This window comes from Clarias gariepinus, chromosome 11 (assembly GCF_024256425.1).
Source record: "Clarias gariepinus isolate MV-2021 ecotype Netherlands chromosome 11, CGAR_prim_01v2, whole genome shotgun sequence".
NCBI classification, from domain to species: Eukaryota; Metazoa; Chordata; class Actinopteri; order Siluriformes; family Clariidae; genus Clarias; species Clarias gariepinus.
This window is the reverse complement of record NC_071110.1, coordinates 25,338,613-25,363,513: the sequence shown is the minus strand read 5'-3', so window position 1 is coordinate 25,363,513 and position 24,901 is coordinate 25,338,613. Positions and strand designations below refer to the sequence as shown.

The following is a 24,901-nucleotide window of genomic DNA, read 5'->3' as shown; positions in this document are numbered from 1 at the left end:
TGTTTCTCTTTATTAGGCCTTGTTCACACGGGCGTTAAAATCGAGCGTTTTTCTTGCGTTTGTAGCGTCCGGTAAGCGCGGATCAAGCGGCGAGTGTTTTCTACACATAGAAGTCAATGAGAGTGTTCACACGGGCTTTGGTGACGTGCGTTTGTCCGGCTGCGCGTTTATACGGCATTAAAAAAACGTTGCATGCAGCTTTTTCTTGGCGTTTAAAACCCAACGAACGCAAGGAAACCGTTTCTACTTCGTTTTCTGCGCGTTCATTTTACGCTTCGGAGGACCGGATATATCCCATGATCCTCCATGCTACACAGAGGGAAATGCGGAAAAGGGCAAAATAAAAAAAATCATTGTTGAAAAACTTACGCGGAAATTTTCATTTTTTCATAAACCACAAAAAAGGCTTCCTTTAATCCGACGTTGTGCAATCAGAGAGTGAACCCGGTAGCGGCGGGCTTTCATATCCAGTTCCCGACACACTGCCCCCACAGGTTAACACACAAACTACAGTTGGGGCTGCAGGCTGACGTTAGAAAGAGACAAACGAACGCCGGTGTAGAAGTCAATCAAGCGCCACTACAAAACGCAACATAAACGTCTAGGACGTTCAGAGCACGTTCGTTTATCCAAAAACTTAACGCCCGTATGAACAAGGCCTTAAACTCACATTATTATTATTATTATTATTTCATTAATTTTTTTAATTATTATTATTATGCGCAGTAGCATAGATGTTCGTAAAAAAATTGAGGGAAAAAAATTAATTTACAACACTGACTCCTAAATAAATAAATACGTTTACATTTGAAGAGGTTAAAATATTAAGGTATTTTTTTTTCAATGGCTTTTTATTTGTGAAGTGCCACGTGTGGACAGCAAGCCTTAAATTCTTCAGCCATAAAGCAAAGCCAACAGACTAGGAGGACTAAGACATAAATCAAGACCTCCACCGGAAATGATTAAACAGCATGAGTGTGGGATTGTACTTCGAACTGACTACATTACTGGCCAGTCCAATGAATGACGAGGTCCATCGGATGTCTTTACCCAAAATAGGCTAGGGATGTTACTAATAATTAACAAGGTCGACTAAAACCAATTACCAAATTAGTTGGAAATTATTTTAATTGACGATTATATGGTGACCTTATCATGAATGTTCTTCATGCCAATTCTAAATGCTCGGACATGTGGGCATCACCACTTACAATAGTGTGGGGTGAACAATAGCACAATGGAAACAACTTCATGACAAAAAAAACTCTAAAATGTGGGAGTATTTTTGAAAAATGGCTGCTAGAATCAGGGAAAAACTCTGCGGCGGCAGGGCCAGGGTCAAGTTTGTGATGGGAGTGAGAATCTGGTGAGTGGGGAAAAAAATACACCTAAGGAAAATGTGGATAATTAGTGTTTGTGTGTTACAATGAGTCAACATTTCCAGTAAACTTTTTTTTCCCCCCATTCGACACAAAACCCTTGTGCATGTGCATAACTGGTCATTTCTGTATTCTGTACGTATGTGCACAGAAACTCTCTCGCACTTCGATATGCTCTCATTTTTCTTTCCCAGATTTCCTAGATTGATGTAGCACAAACACTTAGTATCCACATCCTCCTCAGGTGCATGTTCTTTCCCAATTTACTTGACTCTTGCTCTCTTTGAAAAAAAAACACTTGCTGAGCTTGACCACGCTCCTGCCACCTGACCACACCCATGCCACCACAAATTCATAGTCTTTTGACTTCAGATTTCAGCTTAACTGCTCTAATTGCCATCTGCCATCTTTGTCATTTAACAAACTGTTAAATTTTACTGCTGCTGTTTTACTTATCCTTGGTTTTAAACTTTTTACCTTTTAAACGTTTTATCAATAAAAAAAAAATATTTAACAATACTCACTCACTCATCTTCTATATCGCTTTATCCTGTATTCAGGGTCGCGGGGACCTGGAGCCTATCCCGGAGGTTTAGGGCACGAGGCGGGGTACACCCTGGACAGGGAATCGAGCCTGGCCGGGAATCGAACCCTAGTGATAACCACTACACCACCTATTTAACAATACTTCAAAACTAATTTTATTGAATTAAATATTTATCTACACTGTCTTTATGGTTAGTTAGCACATGCTTAAAATAACCTTAAGCTAAATTTAAAAGCTGATGGCTCAATATAAACCTTTTAGCAATTCTGTGATTCGTAATCCAAATAGTTGATTATTCATTTCAATAACTCACAAATTAGATGAGTGGATTACTATTTGAGTTTGGCTTAATATTGAAACTCATTTGGAGGGAAGTAGTTGCTTTAAACTTGGCCCAGTTCTCCTCTAGTTTGACAGGGACATTAGGGGCTTGTGGGGACAGACTTGTCTTGCTCATGTCTGAACGCATCACCAATGATTTGCAGATTATTGCAGACTTAATAGGTGTATTTTTAATACACAGAGGTACATCCACTGGGGTCTAATGGAAAAGATTTACAACTCTGATGGTACTGGAGGTGTGCAACATTTATCTTTAGTGAATGCTTTATCTAGATTAGCACCAGCACACTTTAAATGACTAATTTGCTTTCAAATAATAAACAGTTTCAAAACACATTGCAATCAGGTACAAACAAAAATAACAGCTGTTATTAAAGTGGCTGGCATTCCATCACAAGTGGGCAGGGGTGTGATTAAGAAAGCGCGTATTTGGATATTGAACATGTCCTTGTTCGTTGGCAGTAAATAATGGTTATACGAAGTGACTCCGCTGCCCTGACTGCCTCCCCTTCAAAAGGAGCTGCTCCACCAGAGTGCAAAAAAATGCTTTCATTTATGCAACAAAACAAGAATTAAACTGACGCGACAAATCCGTCTGCGTGTACTTACTCGAGGTTCCCGGTTCGCTGTCCACAGAGAGGCGACTGAACGCGGCGGATGAGCTGCTCGCCTCCGAGAGTGTGCGTCGAGCAATCGGCAGAGGCGGTTTGGGAAAGTCATAGCCGTTCTCTTCCTCATCGTCACAATCGTGATCCTGCGGTCCGTTACTGTTTACCGACGGAGGCAGTTCGGAGTAGTCTGGACAGGGAAGGGAACAAAGTGAAACCGATAGATATACCGTATAGATACGGATGGCCGAGATGACTAGAGGTTCTAAATGTAGCGCTGCTATAGACATCTATAGACATACAAATTAAATCTTTTCAGTTTTTCACACTATGGATTTTATTTTTTATACATGATGTAAATTTATTACATTAAAATGAAAATAAATGTAATTAAATTGAGCAAATTAATAACAGCTGTAAAAAAGAGAAATGTACCTATAATAACTACAGAGCAACATTGTCCATGCTTACATCAGTTCAATAATGCTGTTTGAATCATCAGTAAACTCACGACACCAAATTACTCACTGTGAAACTATTGATATAACTTGAGTTCCCTCTTTTTTTTTCTTTTTTTTTTAAATAAAGGTTCTTCCTGTGTTGTGAAAGTGAATAACATTCAATTCCTCATTTGAGTCACTCCCAGGGGTTGAACAATTTGACTTCATCACTTTCATTATTATTATTATAATATTTGATCTTATCTTATTACCATTATTCCAAGCACATCGTGAGTTAAGGCCATGTCCTGAACTTCATACAACAGTATTAAATCATATGGTTTGAGATGCAGCTCTAGTTTCTGATAGTTTAAAACATTCAAGATGCTGTTCCTAATAGATTGAAATTTGGATTTCTTTTCTCGGTTATGATCAATGGTGTAACATTGTGGTGGGGTTGAGATCACCAATGTAGGGGTTGTCCAAGAACATGTCCACTCCCCCACCCGCAGCCATGACTATGTATGTTTTTTTTCTGCTAAAAGGCTGTTTCACATGAATTTTAAGAGGAAGCAACATATCCCAACTAGTGCAGTTGAACAGCATTAAAATCATTCAGCCCCAAATCTGTAATGCATCAGTGTATTGTTTTTATACTACTAAAATGGCATGCCTAATCATTTATTTCTCTGAATTAATGTATTTATTTAATAAAGGTGTGTATTATTATTACATACTGCTTGGCAAATTACACTAAATCTAGAAACCTAACCCCTTTGCCATTTTTTATAAGAGTTCATGTTTTTAATTCATCATTGTACATGATATAATATTTGGGAGAGGTAGTACTGGGTGCTTTTGATTACTGTGCGAGTTACAACTGAACTAGGGTGATTCACTTGCAAGAGGTCCTGGATATTCTGTAGTAACTCTTGCTAGGACGAAGCAATGTGAACGAAACAACGTACAATGTCCTCCGGAGCATATGAAGTTTCAAACGCGCCGGGATGCCTCTGAGTTGGACTGATAAGATAGGCGCCAGACAGCCATCGTGCTGTTTAACGCCGTACCGCTTCGCTCAGACTTCTTATTAGGATGGTGGTGTATAGTAATGAGCAGTGCGTCTTCAATGGGCGAACCTATTGGGTCAGCAATTTGTTTAAGAGATGTCAGAGTGAAACACAAGCCTCGAACTGTGGAAGATTTAAAGGAAAACATCCGACGTAAAATTGCTGCTATTCCCCCGATATCATTGCTGATACTTTTTGGAACGTGTAGCACCACATTGAAATGTGTCGGAGATTACTTCCAGCACTGCATATAGTGCAATCGATTGCACATTCATTAAGGTCTGTAGTGTATTTTTTAGGTACAGATTGCTTCATCATAGCGAGAGTTATTACAGAATATTCACGGCCTCTTTCGGGTAAGTCACCCTGTATTAGACCCTCATTACAACTTGGGTCTTGTTAGCGTTGCCCATAATGGTTGAGATAATGGTTAGAACGACTGTCTGTTAAACGATGCTTTACCAGATCGTCTGCGTTACTTCCCTATACGGTGTGTTACTTATTCAGGTGGTGTGAATGTGCATATATACCTGAATCGCTGGCTTGAAAAGACAAAGTGGCGCTGAGGGCCTGGGCCTGAATGTTATACATGGCTTCATACATCTGTGGGCCTTCGAGGTCCAGGTCACTGATCAAGCCCCTAAACAATCAAATACACTTTTAGTTAAAAGGGGAAAAAAAACTTTTTTTTAACAATTACTCTCAGTGTTGGCACTTTAAACTCATTTACCTGGAGTTAACAGTGTTTGTGTGGTGGGGCCTGGGTACTGCCTCCCCTAGTGAAGGAGTCATACTGCCCAGAACAGGCAGAGAACTGGGAGTCATGTAGTCAGAATCGTCAAAATTCTCACAGTCGTCCTCGATCTGTTTCACTGCCGGAAGGGGCCTGACAATGCAAATAAACAAATAAATAAAAAGCACTCAGACTTGCAAATGAGTGTCTCACAAACATACATCGCATCCTTAAATTACACACAATATATACCTGGCAGCAAGAGAATAAATGGCATTGGCTGATGCGGAGGGCTTCACTTTCGGGTTGTCGTACTCGGATCCACCAGAGGCTGTCGCACCAAAACACTGCAGCAGGAAAGCAAAGCCATAAAGTCATTATGAATATACTAAGAATTTAGAAAAACAAAAGCCAAAAGGGAAAAAAATCTAGGGATGTTTAATAATCAGTTTAATTCTAAATCGATAATGTATTAACTTCTGAGGTTTGTTTTGCATATTATTTTTCCATAGCTCATATCTATTAACCTGATGAGGGAGGGACTTGCAGTTAAGATGTCATGCAGTACTGAGAATTGTATTTCATTTGCCAGGTTTTTTGAGGACTTAAAGCATTTTTAGATATTGGAATATATAATATTTTGGGTTTTATTAATCGGCAAAAAATGTAAATATTCTACGTCGATTCACTCAGATATGCCTCAAGACGTAGAATATTTACATATTTTAGACATGTTAAAAGCCATGGTGCACACATGGTATTTGTCAGTCCCACAAAATTCTACAGGACATCAAGTGGGGTATAACATCCAGGGTTGCCAGATTGACAAAATCCATGAAAAACAATCCATTTAACCAACTGAGGTAAAAAATGATAGAAAAAATTATAATAATAAATTAAAAATGAATTTAAGGCCACGTAAAACAACCCTAATTTTAGAAATTTTAAATTGTTTTTTAATTTTAAAAACAGATTTTTTATTATCTGCAAAAAAAAAAAAAAAAAAACTTTTAAATTACAATATGATAAAAAAAAAGGTAGCTCGATGAGTAAATCCAGTCAACCTGGCAACACTTAATAATTGAACAATTGATGCACACAATTAGGGTGTACTGACTACATAGGACATTGTACGCAAAGTGAGCCGTTCCAATTACAGCGGTTCAAAACAACTCAAAACTTTGGTCATGTTGCTAATCTGGAAATTATGCTGATCTGTTCACACGTGACACAACAAGCATGAAGCAAACAAAAAACATGTACCAGCTGGTGCTCGAGACTGGTAGAGTTGCTGTTCCGCTGACCATCAAGAGCCGAGGGCAAGGCGAGCGGAAGGGAGTGTCTGTTGGAGAGTTCCCGTGACCCACGGGTCTCTCCTCCTACAGCAGGCATCTGGGAAGGAGCTTTGGGGACTGGGCGTAGGTTCCAGTCAGCCGCACAGCGGTTGGGTGGGGTAGGTGGTTTATCACGAGGGGGTTCTCCAGGCGTGCAGGGTAGTGGCCGTCTCAGGATTCTACCATCAGCTCCGGCAGAATGAGGCCGCTCGGGAGGAGGTGGAGGGGGAAGATCTCGCAGGGCTGGCGGCAGAGGCAACGGCTTGTCCTTGTGATGTGCCGAAGCCTGCAGATAGGACGGTATGATTAAATCATAACAGGAACTACACTCCAACAACTTTTGGCTTTCTTTTAGCCACATAATTAAATGGTGATGGTATTGATATTTACCATACACAGTATTGTGCTTTCACAAGGCAGCGGTAATAATTTTACCTTAGATGTGGCCCCAGGACTGGAGGCCCCTGGAGGATTTGGGGGTCTGAGGTCTAGACGTGGCGGTACTGGGGGCAAAGATGATTGGGGTGGCATTGACAGTGGGGATGGAGGTCTCTCCACCTGTAACAAACAAACAAAAAAACAACAATAAACTTTACTAAATGCATTAACACTTCAGGATTGAAATTTAACACTACATACAGCACTACAAATAAAAACAACTAATTTTTATCAGCGATAGGATAATATAAGGCAACCTAAAGATTTTTAATTACTGCCAAAAACATAACATTAAAAATTGTAATTGACATAAGGGCAATATACAACACTAAAACCACTTTAGAGTTAACACTGCACGGAATAAAGACATATGCAAAGTTATACAAATGTTTTTTTTTCTCTCCCCCACCCTCTTCATGCAAAGCAGGTGTACTGAACTTTAAATATAACTGATGGAATAGATGCAATCAGATCTTCGTCATATCATCTAGAGGGCCATAGAATTAAAGGGAAGTAAAAATCAGTTATATCAGTGTAACGATACTCTCTAAATCACTGGATCTGATGTCGTAGAGACTCACTTTAGTACAAGCCAGCTTGCTCATCATGAGGTGAGGGTCTTCCAGACGATCGTCGTCGTCATCGTCGTAGCTTGGCGAGGGCGCCCCCTCTGCTCCGAACATGCCCCTGCAGCCCCCATAGGAACCTCCGCTGTTGTCTTTGGGGTCGAAGGGGTCAACCACAATGGGTTCCGTACCCTTGATTTCGCAGCGGCAAAAAGGGCATCCCTGGCCCTCTGATTCCTGTAGGACGGAACAAGAACCATCGGATAATTATTAACAAACATCATGGCAACTATTATTAACGAGGACGTTCTATTTCGATATATTTTTCTTTTGTTACCTGCCATGCGGTGAGGCAAGACGTGCACATGAGGTGGCCACAAGGCTCAATCTTTACGTCCTTGTCATTTTCCGCGCATATCTTGCACAGCTGGAAGGTCGAGCCCATTTCGCAGTAGAGCTCGTATTGCTCCTGTTGAATAGACGAAAGGAAAGGGTGTGAAGTCATGAAGCTGTAAAACACCATGGTAATGAAGAAGCGGTGGTTTATTCATGGTTTATTGGTGACAGCGAGATTCACCTGTGTGACTTTGATATGGTCTTGAGGTGAGGGCTCGCACAGCCCTGTGAGGTCTGGGTTCTGAGTACGGCCATCGGGGAACAGGTAGCTAAAACACAGACGCACAGTCATGAATCAGTGAGGTGTTTCTAGCACCGGGTTCGCTGACTCAATACACCTCATATGACAAAAAGCATTTTAAGCAATAGTTCATAAATAATTAAACTAAATTAAAACTAAAAACCATGATTGGAATGTGCACACTTTGCACATTCTATATACTTTATACAGTTTATTTGTACAATTTATGATTTTTTTTGGTACATATTTCTACAATACATTTTATATATATGCACAATAATAAAAAATTATGACTGATGACAAAACACACTTACAATCCTTCCCGGAAGCCGTCGATGAGTGCCTGGAAGAGGGGTTTATTGTGGGGAATGGTTTGCAAGATATTCCCGTCTGCAGTCACGTAGCCGATGGCCCACTGGCCCAGACGAGTGCAGCTCAGCCTGAATATGTAGCTACAGTGCAGAGCAGACAAGACATGTCCCAATATTAAAATGTTTAATGGAAATCATATTTTCCCAATATCTCATTTCATCAAAAAAAACAATCCAGACCAAATTTCATTTGGTGAACGACAGTGGCAGGAACCGGATGTGAAGGGTGGAAAAGCCACGGAGAACGAGCCGGTAACAAATGAGTGTCAACACCTGTGTACGAGATCTATGCGAGACTATTTCTGTCCACTTCCTCTCCCAGTAGGCAGTGAACGCTGATGAGAAAGGGTTGCGAGTATGAATAGAGCGGGCTCCTGTAACCTTGTCCGCGAATAGCCCGCTGACAAACAAAGCGTGTTCTGATATATATTTAAAAAAAGGACCTGAAACAGAAGTTTATATTGCATAGGGAAAAAACTGAAGCTAAGAAAACTCTCTTTAAACAAACCACCTGTGGCCTTATTCACTCAACAGACAACAGACCAGCTACTTTAACCAAAAGCTCCTTTTTGGGGAATATGACAAATCGGGTAACACCCATGTGAAACTTGGCCAGTCATTTCTCAGTCATCCTTTCTCTCGCTGTTGAGTATGACAAGGCTCAGTCGACCACATCGTGTTATCGTATACGGAAGTAAGAGTTGCAAGTACAATATTAGCATTTGTGATTTTTCCTGAACAATGCAGATCATCTCTAAAAGTCTGCACGAACCTACATACAGTACTCGTTAAGGACTATGCGACGAATCAATGTGACATCATACAAGTCTTACAATACAGCTATTGATCTCGGGTACCAAGCTGTTCTGCGATCCGCCGGGAACTCGTGGTCTCCTGACTGAATGTGAATCGTCCCTGTGTGCTGCTGTTTCGTTGTGTGAAAATGGTTACTAATGATTATCTAAGTCCGCTTGTGTAATGAATGGGCATTTGGATGTAACCGTGGCTGGGTGTGAATATATAGGGGACATCGCATCCAAAAAGACAATTGCGTGGATGCCCTATTGTTCCGCACAGCCCTTGCGTAGGAGAGAGGCAGACGGGGGAGGAAAAAAAGGCTGGAGAGTGATGACTATACAGTAGGTTAACATAATTGTTTTATCGTTTCGTTCTGCAGACGTGGAGGTGGTGAGGGTCGTAGCGAGTGCATTACCTGCCAGGCTTGTGGATGAACTTCTGCAGGCGAGCTTTGACCTCGTCGTAGGTCAGAAAAGCCATGTATCCTGGGTGAGTCACGGCAAGGCTGTTCCAGTTCCGCAGCAGCGACGACCATGGCTACAAATGCACACAAGCACACACACACACACACACACGGTCAGAACCGGCACGAAGCACAATGAGGGAGCCGGTAATGAGAATGAGTCATTCTGCGCAGCAGGTCTGCCAGTTAGTCTGATAAAACCCCTCGGGTCTATGTTAACAAATACCGAACGGAAGAGCGAGACATGGAAATGGAAGAGAATGAATGTGAATGAATTTAATGAACATGAGAGAGCAAAGGTTAGAAGCCGAGCAACTGGATTTGTTCCCGAACAAATCGACACGTGGGCTAAGACGATGAGCTGTTTGGATAACCGTTTCACCATTGTCTGAAACAGACAGGAGCTAAACTGACCAACTATCTGTTTCATATAATCTCAAGACTGCAACTGGTGTTACACCTGACGTGACATCCTGTTGCCTTTCAAACCTTCATGTATTCAGTAAACTATTGAATGCACACAATGAACAATGTGTAATGAGTGATATTTTGACCAGAGCCATACGGGACATATTTATTTCACCAACATGAAGCATTTCTTTCAACGTTACCTCCAGAAAGTCCAATCTGGACAAAATAACAGGACAAAACCTTTTTCTGTGATGTAATGGAATAAGAGGTGGAAAGTAACGAATTACGTTTACTCGCGTTACTGTAATTGAGTAGTATTTGTGTACTTCTACTTTTTAAAGTTTTTTTAAAAAATCTGTAGTTTTAATTTTACTTAAGTATATTTAGTCTGAAGCATTGTAACTTCGCTACATTTGAAATCATTTGCTACTGAGTAAAACAATTAAAGAATAAAATGAAAAATAATAAAAATAATGCAACGGGGAAGGAAAAAATCTTTTTTTTTTTTCTTATATTCTATTCTTTTACCCTTTTCTTTACGTTGACTTTATGTTTCGTATTATGATTTTGTGACGCTGAAAGAGGCGATAAAGGTTTTGTGCTGAACGTTATTCTTGGCTCTGAGCTCTTTTTCCCTGGGCTATCCTGTACAAAGCGTCACATCATATTTAAGCGACAACTTTGATTTCAAGCTGATTTAGTCTAAAATATTCTAGTACTGATAGCCTATATTTTACCATTTATTCAGTAACGTATCGCGATACTTCATGTAGCAGTTTACATTTCGCCACACTGTCTCCAAAATCGGTTCTTTAAAATGATGTAGGTGGCACGGTGGCTTAGTGGTTAGCACTATCGCCTTGCACCTCCAGGGTCCGAGTTCGATTCCCACCCCTGTGTGCATGGAGTTTGCATGTTCTCCCTGTGCTTGGTGGGTTTTCTCCGAGTATTTCAGTTTTCTACCACAGGCTAATTTTAACATTACTTAGTTCCCTAAATTGCGTGTAGTGTGTAAATGAGTTTGTGAGTGCAAGTTATGTGTGTTTATGTTAGTGTACTTTGCGATGGATTAGCATCCTGTTCAGGGTGTACCCCCGCCTTGTGCCTAAAGCCCTCCTGGAAAAGGCTTCAGGCCCCCTGGCGAAGCTGTATGCAGGATTAAGCGGGGTATAGACGGCGAGTGAGTAAAATGATGTGTGAATTTAAATATATGTTTGCATTTGAGGTGGTAAAATGTTGCAGTTCCTCTAAAGTGCTACAGATGGTGTGCTCTAAAGTGTTTATACATTGGCATGCAGAACAATACTCTGTGTGGTAGGAGCGAATTATCTGCTTAGTTTGTTTAGATTTGTTACAAAATGTAAAAAAAAATAAATAAATAAAAAAAACACAATAATAAATTTATATGTAAATCGGGACATTAATAAAATCGTGACACTAATAGAACCGCAATAAAAATCGAATCGCCACCGAGTTATCGTGAAAATATCAAAACGGCTGGGCCTTGGGCCTCATCATCCTCCTTACTGCTTGTGTGTCCAGCTCTCACCTCATCTGTCCAACAATGGCTCTTCTATAACCTCATCGATGGTATTTAAACGTCCATCTGGCTCGTTTGCATTCAAAGCGCTTCTGTTTTAAACATGGTAAGTGAGGTGTGCAACCTCAAATTTATTGCAAATGTTACAAAGGCAAATGTACAGTTCCTTTTTAAAGATTTATTTTGAATGTTCGAATTTGTTTAAATCGAGCCGATAAAGTCTATTTTCTACAACTAGACATAGCAGCTCATTTATGCAAAATGAACTAATTAATTATTTTTACACTCACATGAGTGTTCAGTGTGTTTCAGGCTTTTTGGGTAATTTTTTTACATTTTTGTATTGACCTTGGCTTTAGCCAGCCAATTAAATTATATATAAAAGACACCACCCCCAAACGTTTTTGATCAGCACTGCTGGTCAGCTACCACACACTTCGGGGAGCTTTGAAACCCATGTTTAACATGTTCAAAATGAATAAATAAATTATATACATCCATCCATACATATGCATGCTAAATATGGAGCCTTTTACGGTTGCCAATAAAGGTGGAGATGACTGAATTTCACACATCCTGAATGTTTAAACAACATATTTATAATGATGTTCCGCTTGAACACAATTTTAATAGAGAACTGATGCACATGATTTAATCCATTCAAACCTCATTAGAGGTCCAATGTGATATTTTTAAATGTGTCACTTATGGTCAAATACCTCTTGCACAAGGTCCTGATCCGACCATTTTTAAAGCTCCTTTTTTAAAGTTAATCCCTCAGCATTTTTATACCTACAACTCTGTTTATTTCACTTCTTCTTCAAATGCACCATCTCAGTGCATATGTAAATGAGCTGCTGCTGAGCCACGCCCCTGTCAGGCAATATCAAAGCTAAGCAATAAGTAAGGGAAGGGAAGCTTCTTTTATGAGGTCACATCAGGAGAAAAAAAAATCCAATGGTCTTGTTTAAGCTATGGAAAGAATATTACAAAAAGAGCATAATGTTTTTGTCTCTTTTTATGTTTTTTAAACTGAGTTTTGTGTTTGTCCACACATGTATACATACACACATACACGCACGCACACACACTGGAGACACATCTGAACTTACTAAACTGAAAATGACCAAACAGTGAATTTTGCCTAATAGGTTCCCTTTAAAAGTGTCAGAATCAAAGATGGTCTCAAAACACACCTGAGTCAGTTGTGGTCCGGAGACTTGCCCACGCTCTCCCATCAAACAGGTTTATTCATAAGCAGGAAAAAAAGCACAGCCTCAATGTGAAGAGCTTCGTCAAAGAGCAAACAAGCTCTCTGTAAACATTCGGCCTATTTCTGGCTGATGGCGAGGCCAAATAAACTGTGCAGTTCTCAGGAACATAACGGAGCGCTGACTCTCGCACTACAGGCACAGTGATCATGCAGAATGTACCGTGCACCATGTAAGATCCTGGCTTAACGTTTTATTCCTTAGTTTTCTGTCTATACAGGAATCGTATACTAGCAGACAGTGACCATATTTAAAAAGTTCCCTTATTCCTGAACGTCTGAAAAATAGACGTACCTTTAAGGTTTTAATGAGCCAAACCTTGCTCTTTAAAATCACTGACCTGAATCACAGCAGATTTAAACGATCCCCTCCTTCCTCCCAAATTAGCCTTGATGCAGAGGGATAAGGGGAAAGCAGCTTAATTAAAGGGTGGATATGATATGTAATGATAGGCTGCCTCACTGAGAGCTCTCTGGGATGTCTGCTTTATAGTATTCAGTGTAATGAGTCGATTACTTCCACAGGAACACAGGCTTCTAAATGCTCCTGTATGAGCAGGAAACCATCGGACCACAATGATAATATTAACAGAACAACAAGGATAGAGCCACCTCTCATTTTTTCAGATTTTCCTTCCGGAGAGAGAGAGATTCTGAATGACACTTTTTGGTTTTCATTCTGGGCTCATTTTCAGCCCAGTCCATGTACCTGACCTGTTTTAGAAAAAGTTTAGTTTTTTTTCCTAATGTCTAATATTGTTGTTGTTCCAGAAAATAATTTCAAGAGCAACGCTCTCACATGCATTCCTACTTTATCAGCTTTGGTTGTGTAGGTCAGAGGATGAGACTGGTGCATGCTACATGCACATAGAAGATTTTAAACGAGGAGGAGACAGACGGCACTGATGACGTCGCGTCTAAACAGTGATCCACCTCCGGATCCAATTCCATCCTTGCCCAAGTACGCTGGATCATTCGCACACAGACACACACACACACACATATATACACACACACAGAATGTTGCAGCACGTGCAGTACTACGCCATTACTGAACAAAGGCCATTGTTAAGACACTGCTATGAGACACAATGAGGAGAAGTGGTGGACGTGAGACAGCGCACCTGGAACAGCCTGGTGAAGATGTCAAACTCGAAGACTGAGATGTAGTCGTTGCACGTGAGGTCTATTGTGGACTTGAGGGCCATGGCCTCTAAACCAGAGCTGATCGGGTGAAACTCGTGCAGCGCTTGTCGGAAGACCTTCCACTGAACGATAGTCCTGCACACATCAGCGAAACACACACACACACACACACACACACACACACACACACACACACACACACAGTGAGGCAAAAGCAGCGGTCGCATCGTGATTCATGTTCCACAATAAGCGGAGGACCGTCATGCGGAAAGGACACTCACTTGTCTCCGAATGATCTTCTCCAGAATTCCGCTGCATCTGCCTTCGTGATCCTGAAATTATCCCCCTGGAACAGACCGCTGGGAAAGATGGCTTTAAGCTCAGCCAGCATGTGACTGTAGATTAGCGAGAGTTTGGTCAGGTTTCGTCTGAAAAAAAAAAAAAGCAAACGGTAGAAGAGCGTCAGAAACCATTTATAATACAAAAACAACAACAAGCATTCAGTCATGAATTAAACTTCATACATCCATTCATTTTTTTATACCACATATCCTGTATACAGGGTACACGCAAGTGGGCCCCTGGACGGGGTGCCAAACCATGGCAGGACACACACACAAACCGGGCAAGTTCAACTAATTTGCATGTCTTTGGACTGTAGGAGGAAACCCACCAAGTACGGGGAGAAGATGCAAACTCCCCACATACAAAGACCCCGAGGCAGGAATTGAACCCTTGACCCCTAGAAGTGCGAGGCCGCTGTACTACCCACTACATGGCAACCATTAATTAAATTTATTATTCATTATTGTTAACGGCTTGTGAGGATCATGGGTTTGCCATTCAGTCTAGTATCTGTACGAGTGCAGGATGCAGAGTGAGTAACTCCCGCGCTCTCCAGGTGTTCGCGGGAGCGGCTCATGATCCAGTGTCACCCTGGCCAGGCTACTGAAGACTTATGAGAGGAAATGTATAATTTATCAAAGGGGCGGGTGAAGGCAAGTCCTCAGATAGCCCCCGAAGCCAACGAGAAGCAGCTCCGGTGTGAGCTCAGGAGGTGAAAACTATAACTGATGCTCCTATCTCTGGGCTCGAGGCGAGGCAAGGCGAGGCAGGGAAAGGAAAGGGGCGGAAGAAAGCCATGATTTACAGGCCAGCACAGTGGGGGATTGTGCGAGGGTTTGGGTCTCGAGAATTGACATGCACAACAGAGTGCGAGTGTGCGGCAGGACTGCACCTGCCTCCAAACAAGCCCAGCTCGAGCGCTCTCTCTACACCCCACACACACACACAAATTTCAGGTGAGAGCGAGAACCAGAACGTCTCATAAATCTCTTTAGCTGGGATGCAAAACAGACGAAACAAAACATTGTTGTAGAAAATAGGAAACTGGTAAAAGTACTTGTTCGCCTCCAGATGTCATTCATCTTCTTTCTCTCACACACACACACACACACACACACACACAAACTCAAACAGGCAATTCTCCTGCTGTTCTCAGCATTTGTTTAACAAGATTAATCTCCCTTCCACTAGAAACGTGAAGCGAAAGTGCAAAGCTCACTACCTTCGGCGGCGACTCGGAAATCGTGGCCCATAAACAGCAAGTTACGACTCTTTGAAAGCCACGAGAGTTCACCAAGTCGTTCATCTATAACCGTGACGTGAAAGAGAGCGAGAGCCCCGTGTTTGTCGGTCATTTGAATGCTTGGTGCAAAAAAGGTGCCCTTAATGAGGAACAGCTGTGCTGCGTTTCCAAATACCACTAAGGCATACAGGAGGAAGTTAACATGTGGGAGAAAAGCAACAGAATATATAACAGCCTGTATAACACATTCGGGCCTGAAATTGATTATCCTTTAGTAACGATGTATCTTAAGGCTGCACGATTCTTGTCAAAATGTGAAACATGATTTTTCTCCATGGGAAATAAGATCGCGATTTTTTTACAAGTTTCTCTCCATTTAAATATTTTTTTCCAACCAAAATGTATATTGCACATTTCAGCATGTTGCACTTGGGTAAAGAAAGGCATTTTCCCCCCCAAAGTTTAAAGTGAATAAGTCTCTGGGCCAGTACCCGGAGGAAACCGCAGTACCCGGGGGGAAACCCACAAAGCAACAACTCAATGCACACAGACCCTGAGGCGGGAATCCAACTCAGACCCTGGATGTGCAAGTCGACAGTGTTACCTCTAGGCAACTGCACCGAAAACCAAAGTGAATAAGCTGTTGAACATAATGCATGTGCTGATGATGATAAAATAATTCTATTTATTATTATTATCATCATCTAAATGTAAAATGAATTATTTAATTAACTAATACAGTAAGTTATATCCCAGAACTGTAAAATAAAAATGAAAAGTAACAATATAATCCAACACGTGCAATAACAAGAATTAATGCAACAAAAGAAAAAGTTTTGGGAATGTCCTTTCTTTTCTCTCTAACCTCTGATTGGCTAAAATTGGGCGAGCACTGCATCGTGGTATTGAAAGCACGCAGGAAAGAAAATACACTTTGAGGACAATACGAGTCAGAACAACTCAAATAGTGACGTACTGCTTCAGTTCCATCAAATAAACTGATTAGCTTGTTTAGGTCCGCCTCCTCGTTAAACGTTACCCGAGTGACAGCGGAACGCCACGAATGAGGAACGCGAGACGTGATCGAGATTGATTATATGACTGAATCGTTTGCTAATGTCTGGCCTGATTGGTTAATTAATAGTGCTTTACCCCGTGTGAGTGAGACTAACACGTCACATGGCATCTGGGATTGTTGTCATGTAAATAAGCGGACACGTGAATAAAGGGGAAATACAGCATGTGAATCGCCGTCATTCGGAAATGAGATCGCGTGTATGACGATCGTGATAAATTTTTTCACCTGATAAACTGCACAGCCCTAAGCACATCCTAACTGATTTAATCCCAATCCCTCAATTCTCCCCCTTCATTTACAAATGATGCTCAGTTTTTATGTTACAATATATTTAATGCAAAACAAGTCAGTTTCGGTTGATGTTCAAAGTTAATATGGTGGGGAAATGATACCATTTGTCATATTAGTGAGAAACTGCAAAGTCATCCATCCTTAACACTGTAAATGTAAATCTTTACTTCTGACTGTTAAAGTGCTAACACTTTCGACTCTTTCCAAACCAGCAATTACCCGACACTTCTGTCGCTGAGGCTTTTACGTCACATAAGAACCTTTTCTTTTTTTTATTCCTTCGGTGTCAGATAAGCTGCAGTTAACCAATGCTGAAATTAAGGTTTCCATGCCACCCACGCTCAGACGGATCACGCCACACGATACGGTTCCTAAAAACCCATCCTCGAATTACGCTTGTCTTAAATTCTCACCAGTGCTTGGGCTCCCATGAGGCTCGAGCGGAGCTTGTTTGTTTAACAGCTTTAGGAGTAGCAGGGCCTAATTCTATATGAAGGCCCTTCTCTTCCGCTGGGAATCCTGCCAGCACTTTTCACTGTGAATCCCTCTTTTAAATGCGCACATCCTTCTATACTATGTGTGTGTATGTGTGTGCGCGCGCTATAGAGCATGTAGGGAAGCGCGTGAATGCAAAACAGGCTCTCGTGTGCGTCACGTCCTCTCGTGTGCTGCGACATTTAGGTTCATGTTTATCGTGCAGGATTTTTACACGTCCGATCGATCACAATGCTGTTCCTGATTAAAACAGACAGAATATATCTGGGGCAGTATGAAAACTTTTCCCGCTTCTGCCGATCCTCGAATGTCCGCCCACACACACTGGCTTTTAGGACTTAAAGTATGAACCCGAACGCCACCCCCTCACCCCCTCTCCATTTTTCTATTCAGGCTCTTGGCCTCTCCTAGTCGTGACGCTGCGCATGAGCCAAACCTTCCCTAGATACTGTGCTTTTGTAAGCCATCCTCCACTTTTGGCCTGACCTTTAACCTACAGCTGGCTGCTCCCTTCCTGTTTCCTGTTTTCCATGATAAAAAAGCCAGGCCAACCACGAAGGAGAGACAGAAGTCTGTAAATGCCCAAGGCAGACAATCAAAGAGCCCTTCTACATCCCCACCTATCGCTACGGATCCTGAACAGAAGTGAACCGAACGAGAGGTTACTTCACGAGGTCGCATTTCGAACTCTTGTGCAACAGTGTATATTCTACCAAACACCCTACACTTCCTTTTCGACTTGCAGCATTTCCTAATAATGGACAATGCTGCATCCTGTGTTATGTGAAGGTGAAAGTACGTCCTGCGAAAGTGGGAAAGACCCCGGGGGCTAAATGCGGTTCACTCAGGATTGCGTCGGCACAAGGAGAAATATCGCAATTTACGGAAGACGCACTACGACAAACCGCCATCCTCTGATTATCACAGAACGTCCATATAAGTGCACTGAACTACTCTTGTGACATCATAACTGTGTGAACAACAACCTAAAAAAAGCCCCTGCTTACTTCTGAGAAAAAAAAGAAGAATCGGACAGTTTTGTTTTCCTCCGTGCGTACCATAAACATTTCGTGAGAAACACACACAATCAATCCGGCTTGTAATCAAGAGCAAACTTCCAGGACAGATCTTCAAATTCGGAGGGGAAAAACATCTATAAGAAAAATTTGTGGTTAAGAAACAAGCAAAAGTGAAAGGAAGTAGTCTTCTCTCACACATATTTCTTCACCAGACACCACCTTGTGAAAGTCAGCATTCTGTGAATCACTTTTAAAAGCACGGCCCTTTAATGACGGGGGAATAAGCAGACGACGAAAAAAAGGGCTTATCCCTTTTGAGTAAACACCAATACGTGAAATTTTCATAACTAATATATGGACCATATTTAACAAGATATTTGACTTAAGTATCAGAATCAGCCGTCTGCTTACATCAGCCGTGCTTTTCCCCCGACCACACAAGCTGAAGTCACATCTTTTCCTACTCACTCCGTCCCCAAGTGCCTAAAGTACGACAATGACTACTAGTCAGTCAGACCTTTTATTATTTATTATACACAACTTTGTTACTGCGATTCGTATAGTAATGCTGAGTAGTTCTACCTTTTATACTGTATATTCCTTAACAGCGATCAGAGTGGCTTCACTTTAAAGGACATAAAAGATCTACACCATACTGTAAAGCATAAAAGTAGGCAGAGGCTGTACATCTGTCTTTTGCTTAACATGAAATTATTTCAGAGCACTTCTGACCTTTTAAGAAGGCGCTTTAGTGAACCAAGATGATGCTTTTTACATTATAACTGAACTGCTCTGTGTACAACTTTATAGATGCAAACCGTTTATAATCTGCTCACTACTGAGACATTTTATTAAACAGATGTGTCGTCTTAAAAAAAAATAATAATAATAAATAAAAAAAAAAAAGACCTCAACAGTGTTAATAATCAAACAGTAAACCAGGACTTTTAATGCAGAATAGCTAAATACAGTTATTCCATGGTCATTCCTGATTTGTATTTCTTTCTACAGTGTAAAACATTGGTGAAGTCGTCCACAATGTGTGATAATCCTCTTTGAAGAGTTGATACTGAGATATCACCGCTATCACTTTTCCACTGTAAAGCCTTTATAACGACTTTAATTCGAGGTTCTGTTTGTTAATTGGTGATTTCTGAGTCTGATGACTCTAAATGAACTTCTCTGCAGTAGAGGTAAGTTTTAGTCTTGCTTTCCTGGATTGTTCTTCTTGGGCGTGATGGGTTTCATCACGGTGCTTGATGGGTTTTGTAAATGCACCTGACAATACTGTTCATGCAAGGACTATTCCAGAACAGCTGACCTTTATGTCTTAATATAACAGCTGACTGATTTTGACATTACTTAACTACCTAATGTTGTACATGTTTGGATATCTCCAGAATGGATCCAAAATCCAGACTTTTGATTGGTACACCAATGCACTTATCCCAGCGTTTCACAAATGCTTGGATACCATCAAGGTAGAACAGTTTTCACAGCATAATCAGACCGTCTGGTTCATAAGGTCCAAAACACTGGCCTCCCAGGAACTCGCATGTGGAAATGGCTTGGAGCGAGGTCAGGATTGTACGACGATGTGGCAATGACGGATAGCTTCCCAAACAGGGATCAAACCAGGTAGTCTTTTTTGTTCTACTTGCTGTATTTTCACAGGAATGACCGTCGATTGTCTTTCTAAAACATGAGGCTTTCTTTAAAACATTCGCACCATTCTAACGTTTGACTGCCGCCAAGAGTCTCATCACCGTACTGTGCTTGATGTTGATCGGTTTTCACACCTCTGATCGCAAGCCATTTTTTCACAAGTTCTGGTTTGACCCGAATGCCCCGTGTATATGGTCAGTGGTACCTCAGTGGTTAAGACGTTGGACTACCGATCGGAAGTTCTCAGGTTAACACTGCAACCCACACCGGCTGGGCTGTATAATAATAAGATAGATTCAAGTCGCGCCAAAGAATGCTATAAATGTAGATGCAAATATGTGCGCATCTTCGGTGCTAACTTGATCACGCACCTGCGGGGAAACCTTACATTAACAGTGTAGGGGATCATCTACCAGTAGAGCATTCAAGACTCGCAGTGACGCGATTGTACGAATCAAATATAAGGAACAGAAACATAAAACAGCATGCACAGATAAACAGTAACATCTGCACACTTTTTTGGATCTTCTTCGCTTTTACACTCTATAAATTACAGTCAACGCTTCTATTAAAATCTCACTCTGTGTGAAAGGACTTCTTGTACTTAACTAGGAGAAAGTTAACACTAAATAAAGCAGCTGCAAAAGCTTTAGCCATCAAAAAAGGGTTTTATTAATTCATTAATAAGGGTTGCTATTAAAACCAAGATTAAGTCTCCAATTTTTTTCACTTCTGATTTGCATTTGAGTCCTTGAATGTGTCCTTGAATCAGTGTGTTGCTGCTCCAAATGAACACTTTTCCACAATTTACCGACAAGCCTGGTAACGCAGGAATTTGTTCATCAAGTCTTTACCACTGTAAAAATAAATGTGTTCTCCTTTAGCCCACAAAAATAAATAATTATATATTGTCTACTTCCTGAGCTCGATTAGGGCTCATCATCGGGATGGGAATCACCAGGGAGCCCCCGATACTATGTCATCACGATACCTGATGATATTGTGATTCTATCTAAGCAGTGTTATTTTAGAAAATCTATTTCTAAACAAACTTGGCCCAAAAAAAAAAAAAAAAATGCTGTGGTGTGTGAATAGTTCAGAGTGCACCACCTGTAGGATCATAGAGGAACAATCATGATACCCTCCTTCTCCACCCCCCCCCCAATGTCTACAGTGTCGACTGATGTGTACTTGTGATCAAAATCCTTTAAAATGTTTAGATAAAATCATTCACCTTCCTTAATTTTATACACATTACTCATATATACATTTTTGTATACTGCATTTGTATATTGCTCACTTCTCATCTCTCACTTTATCCGTATATAGGGTCGCCTGGCCCAGGAGACTCAGAGCATGAGGCGAGCACACACGCACATTCGCACACTTTGGACAATTTACGAAACTAAAGCACGGGGAGAACATGCAAACTCCATGTACACAGACTCGTGGCGGGTGTCAAACCCAGACCCTGGACCAGAACCTACATTGTGCAAAATGTTCAGTGTTCAGTGTGTCTCTGCGTTTAACAAAGCTTGCTTTTCTGGCCATGTTTGAATACTATTTGGATATTTTAAAAGGAGAATCGCTCACAAAATTAAGCTAACAGTTACTGATATGACTAAATGTTGGTTCATTATTGGGTATTCAACCTGTAAACCTTATGTCTTGCCGCCAGTAATATTTCTTATCAAGAAACTTTTACCTTCCTTGGAGTATGTAAATTTTACTTGCAGATATCCAAATCACATAGAGACATTACTGATTTTAAGTCTAAAAAAAATATATATATATAAATTAATAAATTGTCCACTAGGGGCAGCAAAGCTAAAAGACACCTAGCTAGCAATAAAAAAAAAAAAAAAAAAAAAATCCTTAAATTCTTTTGTGCCACAAACTAAATATGGCTGGAGTTGAGAAAGCTATGATGATGTGTGTTTTGAAAGCAGCAGTCGCAGCAGCCACAACGTATTAAAAGGCCATTAAAAGACCATTAAACAACTCTTGGTACGACAACAAAACAGTGAATACCCTTCGAATGAGAGAACGTGCTACATTACACTGCCCTTGCGCTTATGCCTGTATTGTACCATGTGTACAGTGTCACATTCAGCTTGTTGGACTTGCACACCTGGCACACCCGTACGAACGCAGGAAACGCTCTGTAGCCGCGTTGCATCATATGGGCAAGATGATGATATTCGGGCTGAGCATCGACAAAGACTTGAATAAAATTTGATTTAGCTTGTATAAAAAAACAAACAAACAAACAAAAAAACTTTATTTTGAATATGTATAGACACGACCACAGCAAAGTGTCTAAACTAAAATGTCCTGGGTTTCCTTTTTATGACACAGTCATCATCACTATACTAATTTAACTCTCCGGAACTGGCTTCACACCAGATCTGTCAGGAAACAGCAGTGGCAGCAGCCTCACACTCCACTGCACACACAATAATTAAGCATACTTAAGTCTACTGCATGTCTTTTTTTTTTTTTTTTAAGTAGCATGTACTCTTAACAGTTTTTAAAAGTTTGTATTTCCTTTCACGATGGAAAAAGAAACAACGTGCGTGTGTGTGCGTGCTTTTTTTTTTTTTTATTAGGTCTTGAAGGCAAACAGGGAAGTGCACTACTGTGCTGTCGTGGAGGTTGCGAGTGCACTCACGAGAGTATAAATAAACATGATGCAGTTAAACCGGGGCCGAGCTCGGCGCAAGAGAGTGGGGCGAAAGGTACGGCGTGCTGTAACTCAAGCGTGTTTCCATCTCAGAGCCACATGGCTGGCCTGCAGCGGTGTGTGTCTGTGTGTGTGGGTAAAAATGGCCAAACGAGTTTATATTCCAGTAAGGAAATGTTGGTGAAATGGGCTCATTTAGCAGTCCCATTCTTGTAAGTGGTTCACGGTTGTGTGGTTTAATGTGATCTTGTTAAAGAACAAATGAAAGATCCTGATTAAAGGGTGATTTAAAAGTCATTATCTTGGTGCCTGTAATAGTTGCATTACTTAAAATTAAAAGGGCTTTGCATAGCCTCTGCACCTGGGTAATGAGCAAGTGAAGAAAGAAAGAAAGAAAAACTTCAAACGAAACATAGCGCTTTGAAAACAATTCACGTTAATTCTCGTTAATATAAACAGCATACAAAGTGCGACAGTGTAAAGGGAAAAAAAACCTCGCGAATGGTTATTTACATTACATACGACAAAGAAAAATTCATTCTGCACCGGGAACCGTTTTATCTCTCCAACGTGTGCCGCGCCGCCTCTTCTTCTCTACTGATGAGGTTACCTCGACGCTCGGCTCAAACGGGTTCACAGAATGCACGGAGAGACAGGATGTAGATACTAAACCTGCAGTATGAGTACAAAAGAACTACCCTTTACCACAACACATGCGCTTGTTCTATTACACTGGAAGCCTAAACTGAAGGAAACATTATCACCATCTCATCGAACAAAGCGGCAGAGTCAGTTACACCACACACTGCCTCGTGTTCACGCCGTCGAGCCTCGAACCTGCGCGTCGCGTTTTTACATACAGTATCTTAAAGCTCGAAGTGCAACTCTTTAAAAGGTCCAGGATGCGATGAAACGATAGCCAAAGTGAGATGGCCGATTGCTTCCGGGGCGTTGAGGGAGGGGGAGGATGGGTAAATTTTGCCTCTGGTGGAAGGTCCTCTTCAAACAGGGTCAAGATACATGCAACCTGAAAACAATCATGAACCGAAAACGGCATGCCTTTGCGGAGCGGAGGATTTTATACTGCAGATTAAGAAAGATGATGCCAAACATCTGAAAAAAATAATAAATAAAGATTATATGGGTGTGTGTAAACGATATGAGGATAAGTCAAGTAAATAACTGCAATACCCTCACATGTTCTTGGTGCTAATTAACTAGTCAGCGATAAAGAGCAGAGAAAAAAAAATTATAAACTATAATGAACTTTAAAAACAATAACAGAAAGCGCATGAAAGTTGGCTTACTATAAAATACGAGGCGCGTTCAAGTCAAACCAGGACTTCAGAATAACAAAACTCGAAAGTTATATAATCCCCTGCCCCAGTGTTTCATTAGTGTTTGGACCATGAACAGAGTGCCAGCTTCACGTCCCAAACGCTGGCCTCCCAGGAACCCCTTTAAGTCACCCAAACACATAGAAATGGCTTGGCGTGAGGTCAGGAGACAATAACTTTTCGCCGAGGTTCCTGTGGCGTGCTAGTGGAGTTAGTGAATGATCACATGTAAAGTTCCCACTCGCACTGACTGATGCGCCGCTTCTGCAAGATGGCGACATAGGTTTTAAAAAAATGGGGGGTTACACTTGCAGAACGGCGGCAGTGGAATCATTCGCAAATATACGGCCTTTTTCAAAAGTTTGATCCCCGTAGCGTTTGAAGTCAATGGGTTTGACGCCTTCATTCAAAAGAAGTTTCAGCACGGTCAAGGCGGTCAAGGCTCTCTCTGGTGTACTGACAAAACTTTACACCTTGATGGTATCCAAGCACTAATGAAACGCTGGGATAAGTGCACTAGTGTGGCAGAAGATTATATCGAGAAATATATATTTTTTTCCTATAACACTCAAAAGTCCCAGTTTGACTTAAACACCCTTTAATCACGTTTTGATTTTGTTTCTCAGAATCTTTTTTAATCAGTTCTTTGTTG

General features: G+C 41.1%; 1 protein-coding gene across 1 annotated transcript in view; it reads right to left on the bottom strand.

Moving 5' to 3' along the window:
- Positions 1-24,901, bottom strand: part of cbl (Cbl proto-oncogene, E3 ubiquitin protein ligase) — a 48,656-nt gene that overhangs the window by 5,511 nt on the left and 18,244 nt on the right. Inside the window, exons 3-15 of the mRNA XM_053507846.1 lie at positions 14,375-14,521; positions 14,072-14,228; positions 9,679-9,800; positions 8,409-8,546; positions 8,035-8,122; positions 7,795-7,926; positions 7,473-7,694; positions 6,889-7,011; positions 6,383-6,739; positions 5,372-5,466; positions 5,117-5,272; positions 4,917-5,026; positions 2,878-3,066 (exon numbers count right to left, since the gene is read on the bottom strand). Coding sequence (XP_053363821.1) covers positions 2,878-3,066; positions 4,917-5,026; positions 5,117-5,272; positions 5,372-5,466; positions 6,383-6,739; positions 6,889-7,011; positions 7,473-7,694; positions 7,795-7,926; positions 8,035-8,122; positions 8,409-8,546; positions 9,679-9,800; positions 14,072-14,228; positions 14,375-14,521 — 2,036 coding nt within the window. The remainder of the gene's footprint in view (positions 1-2,877; positions 3,067-4,916; positions 5,027-5,116; positions 5,273-5,371; positions 5,467-6,382; positions 6,740-6,888; positions 7,012-7,472; positions 7,695-7,794; positions 7,927-8,034; positions 8,123-8,408; positions 8,547-9,678; positions 9,801-14,071; positions 14,229-14,374; positions 14,522-24,901) is intronic.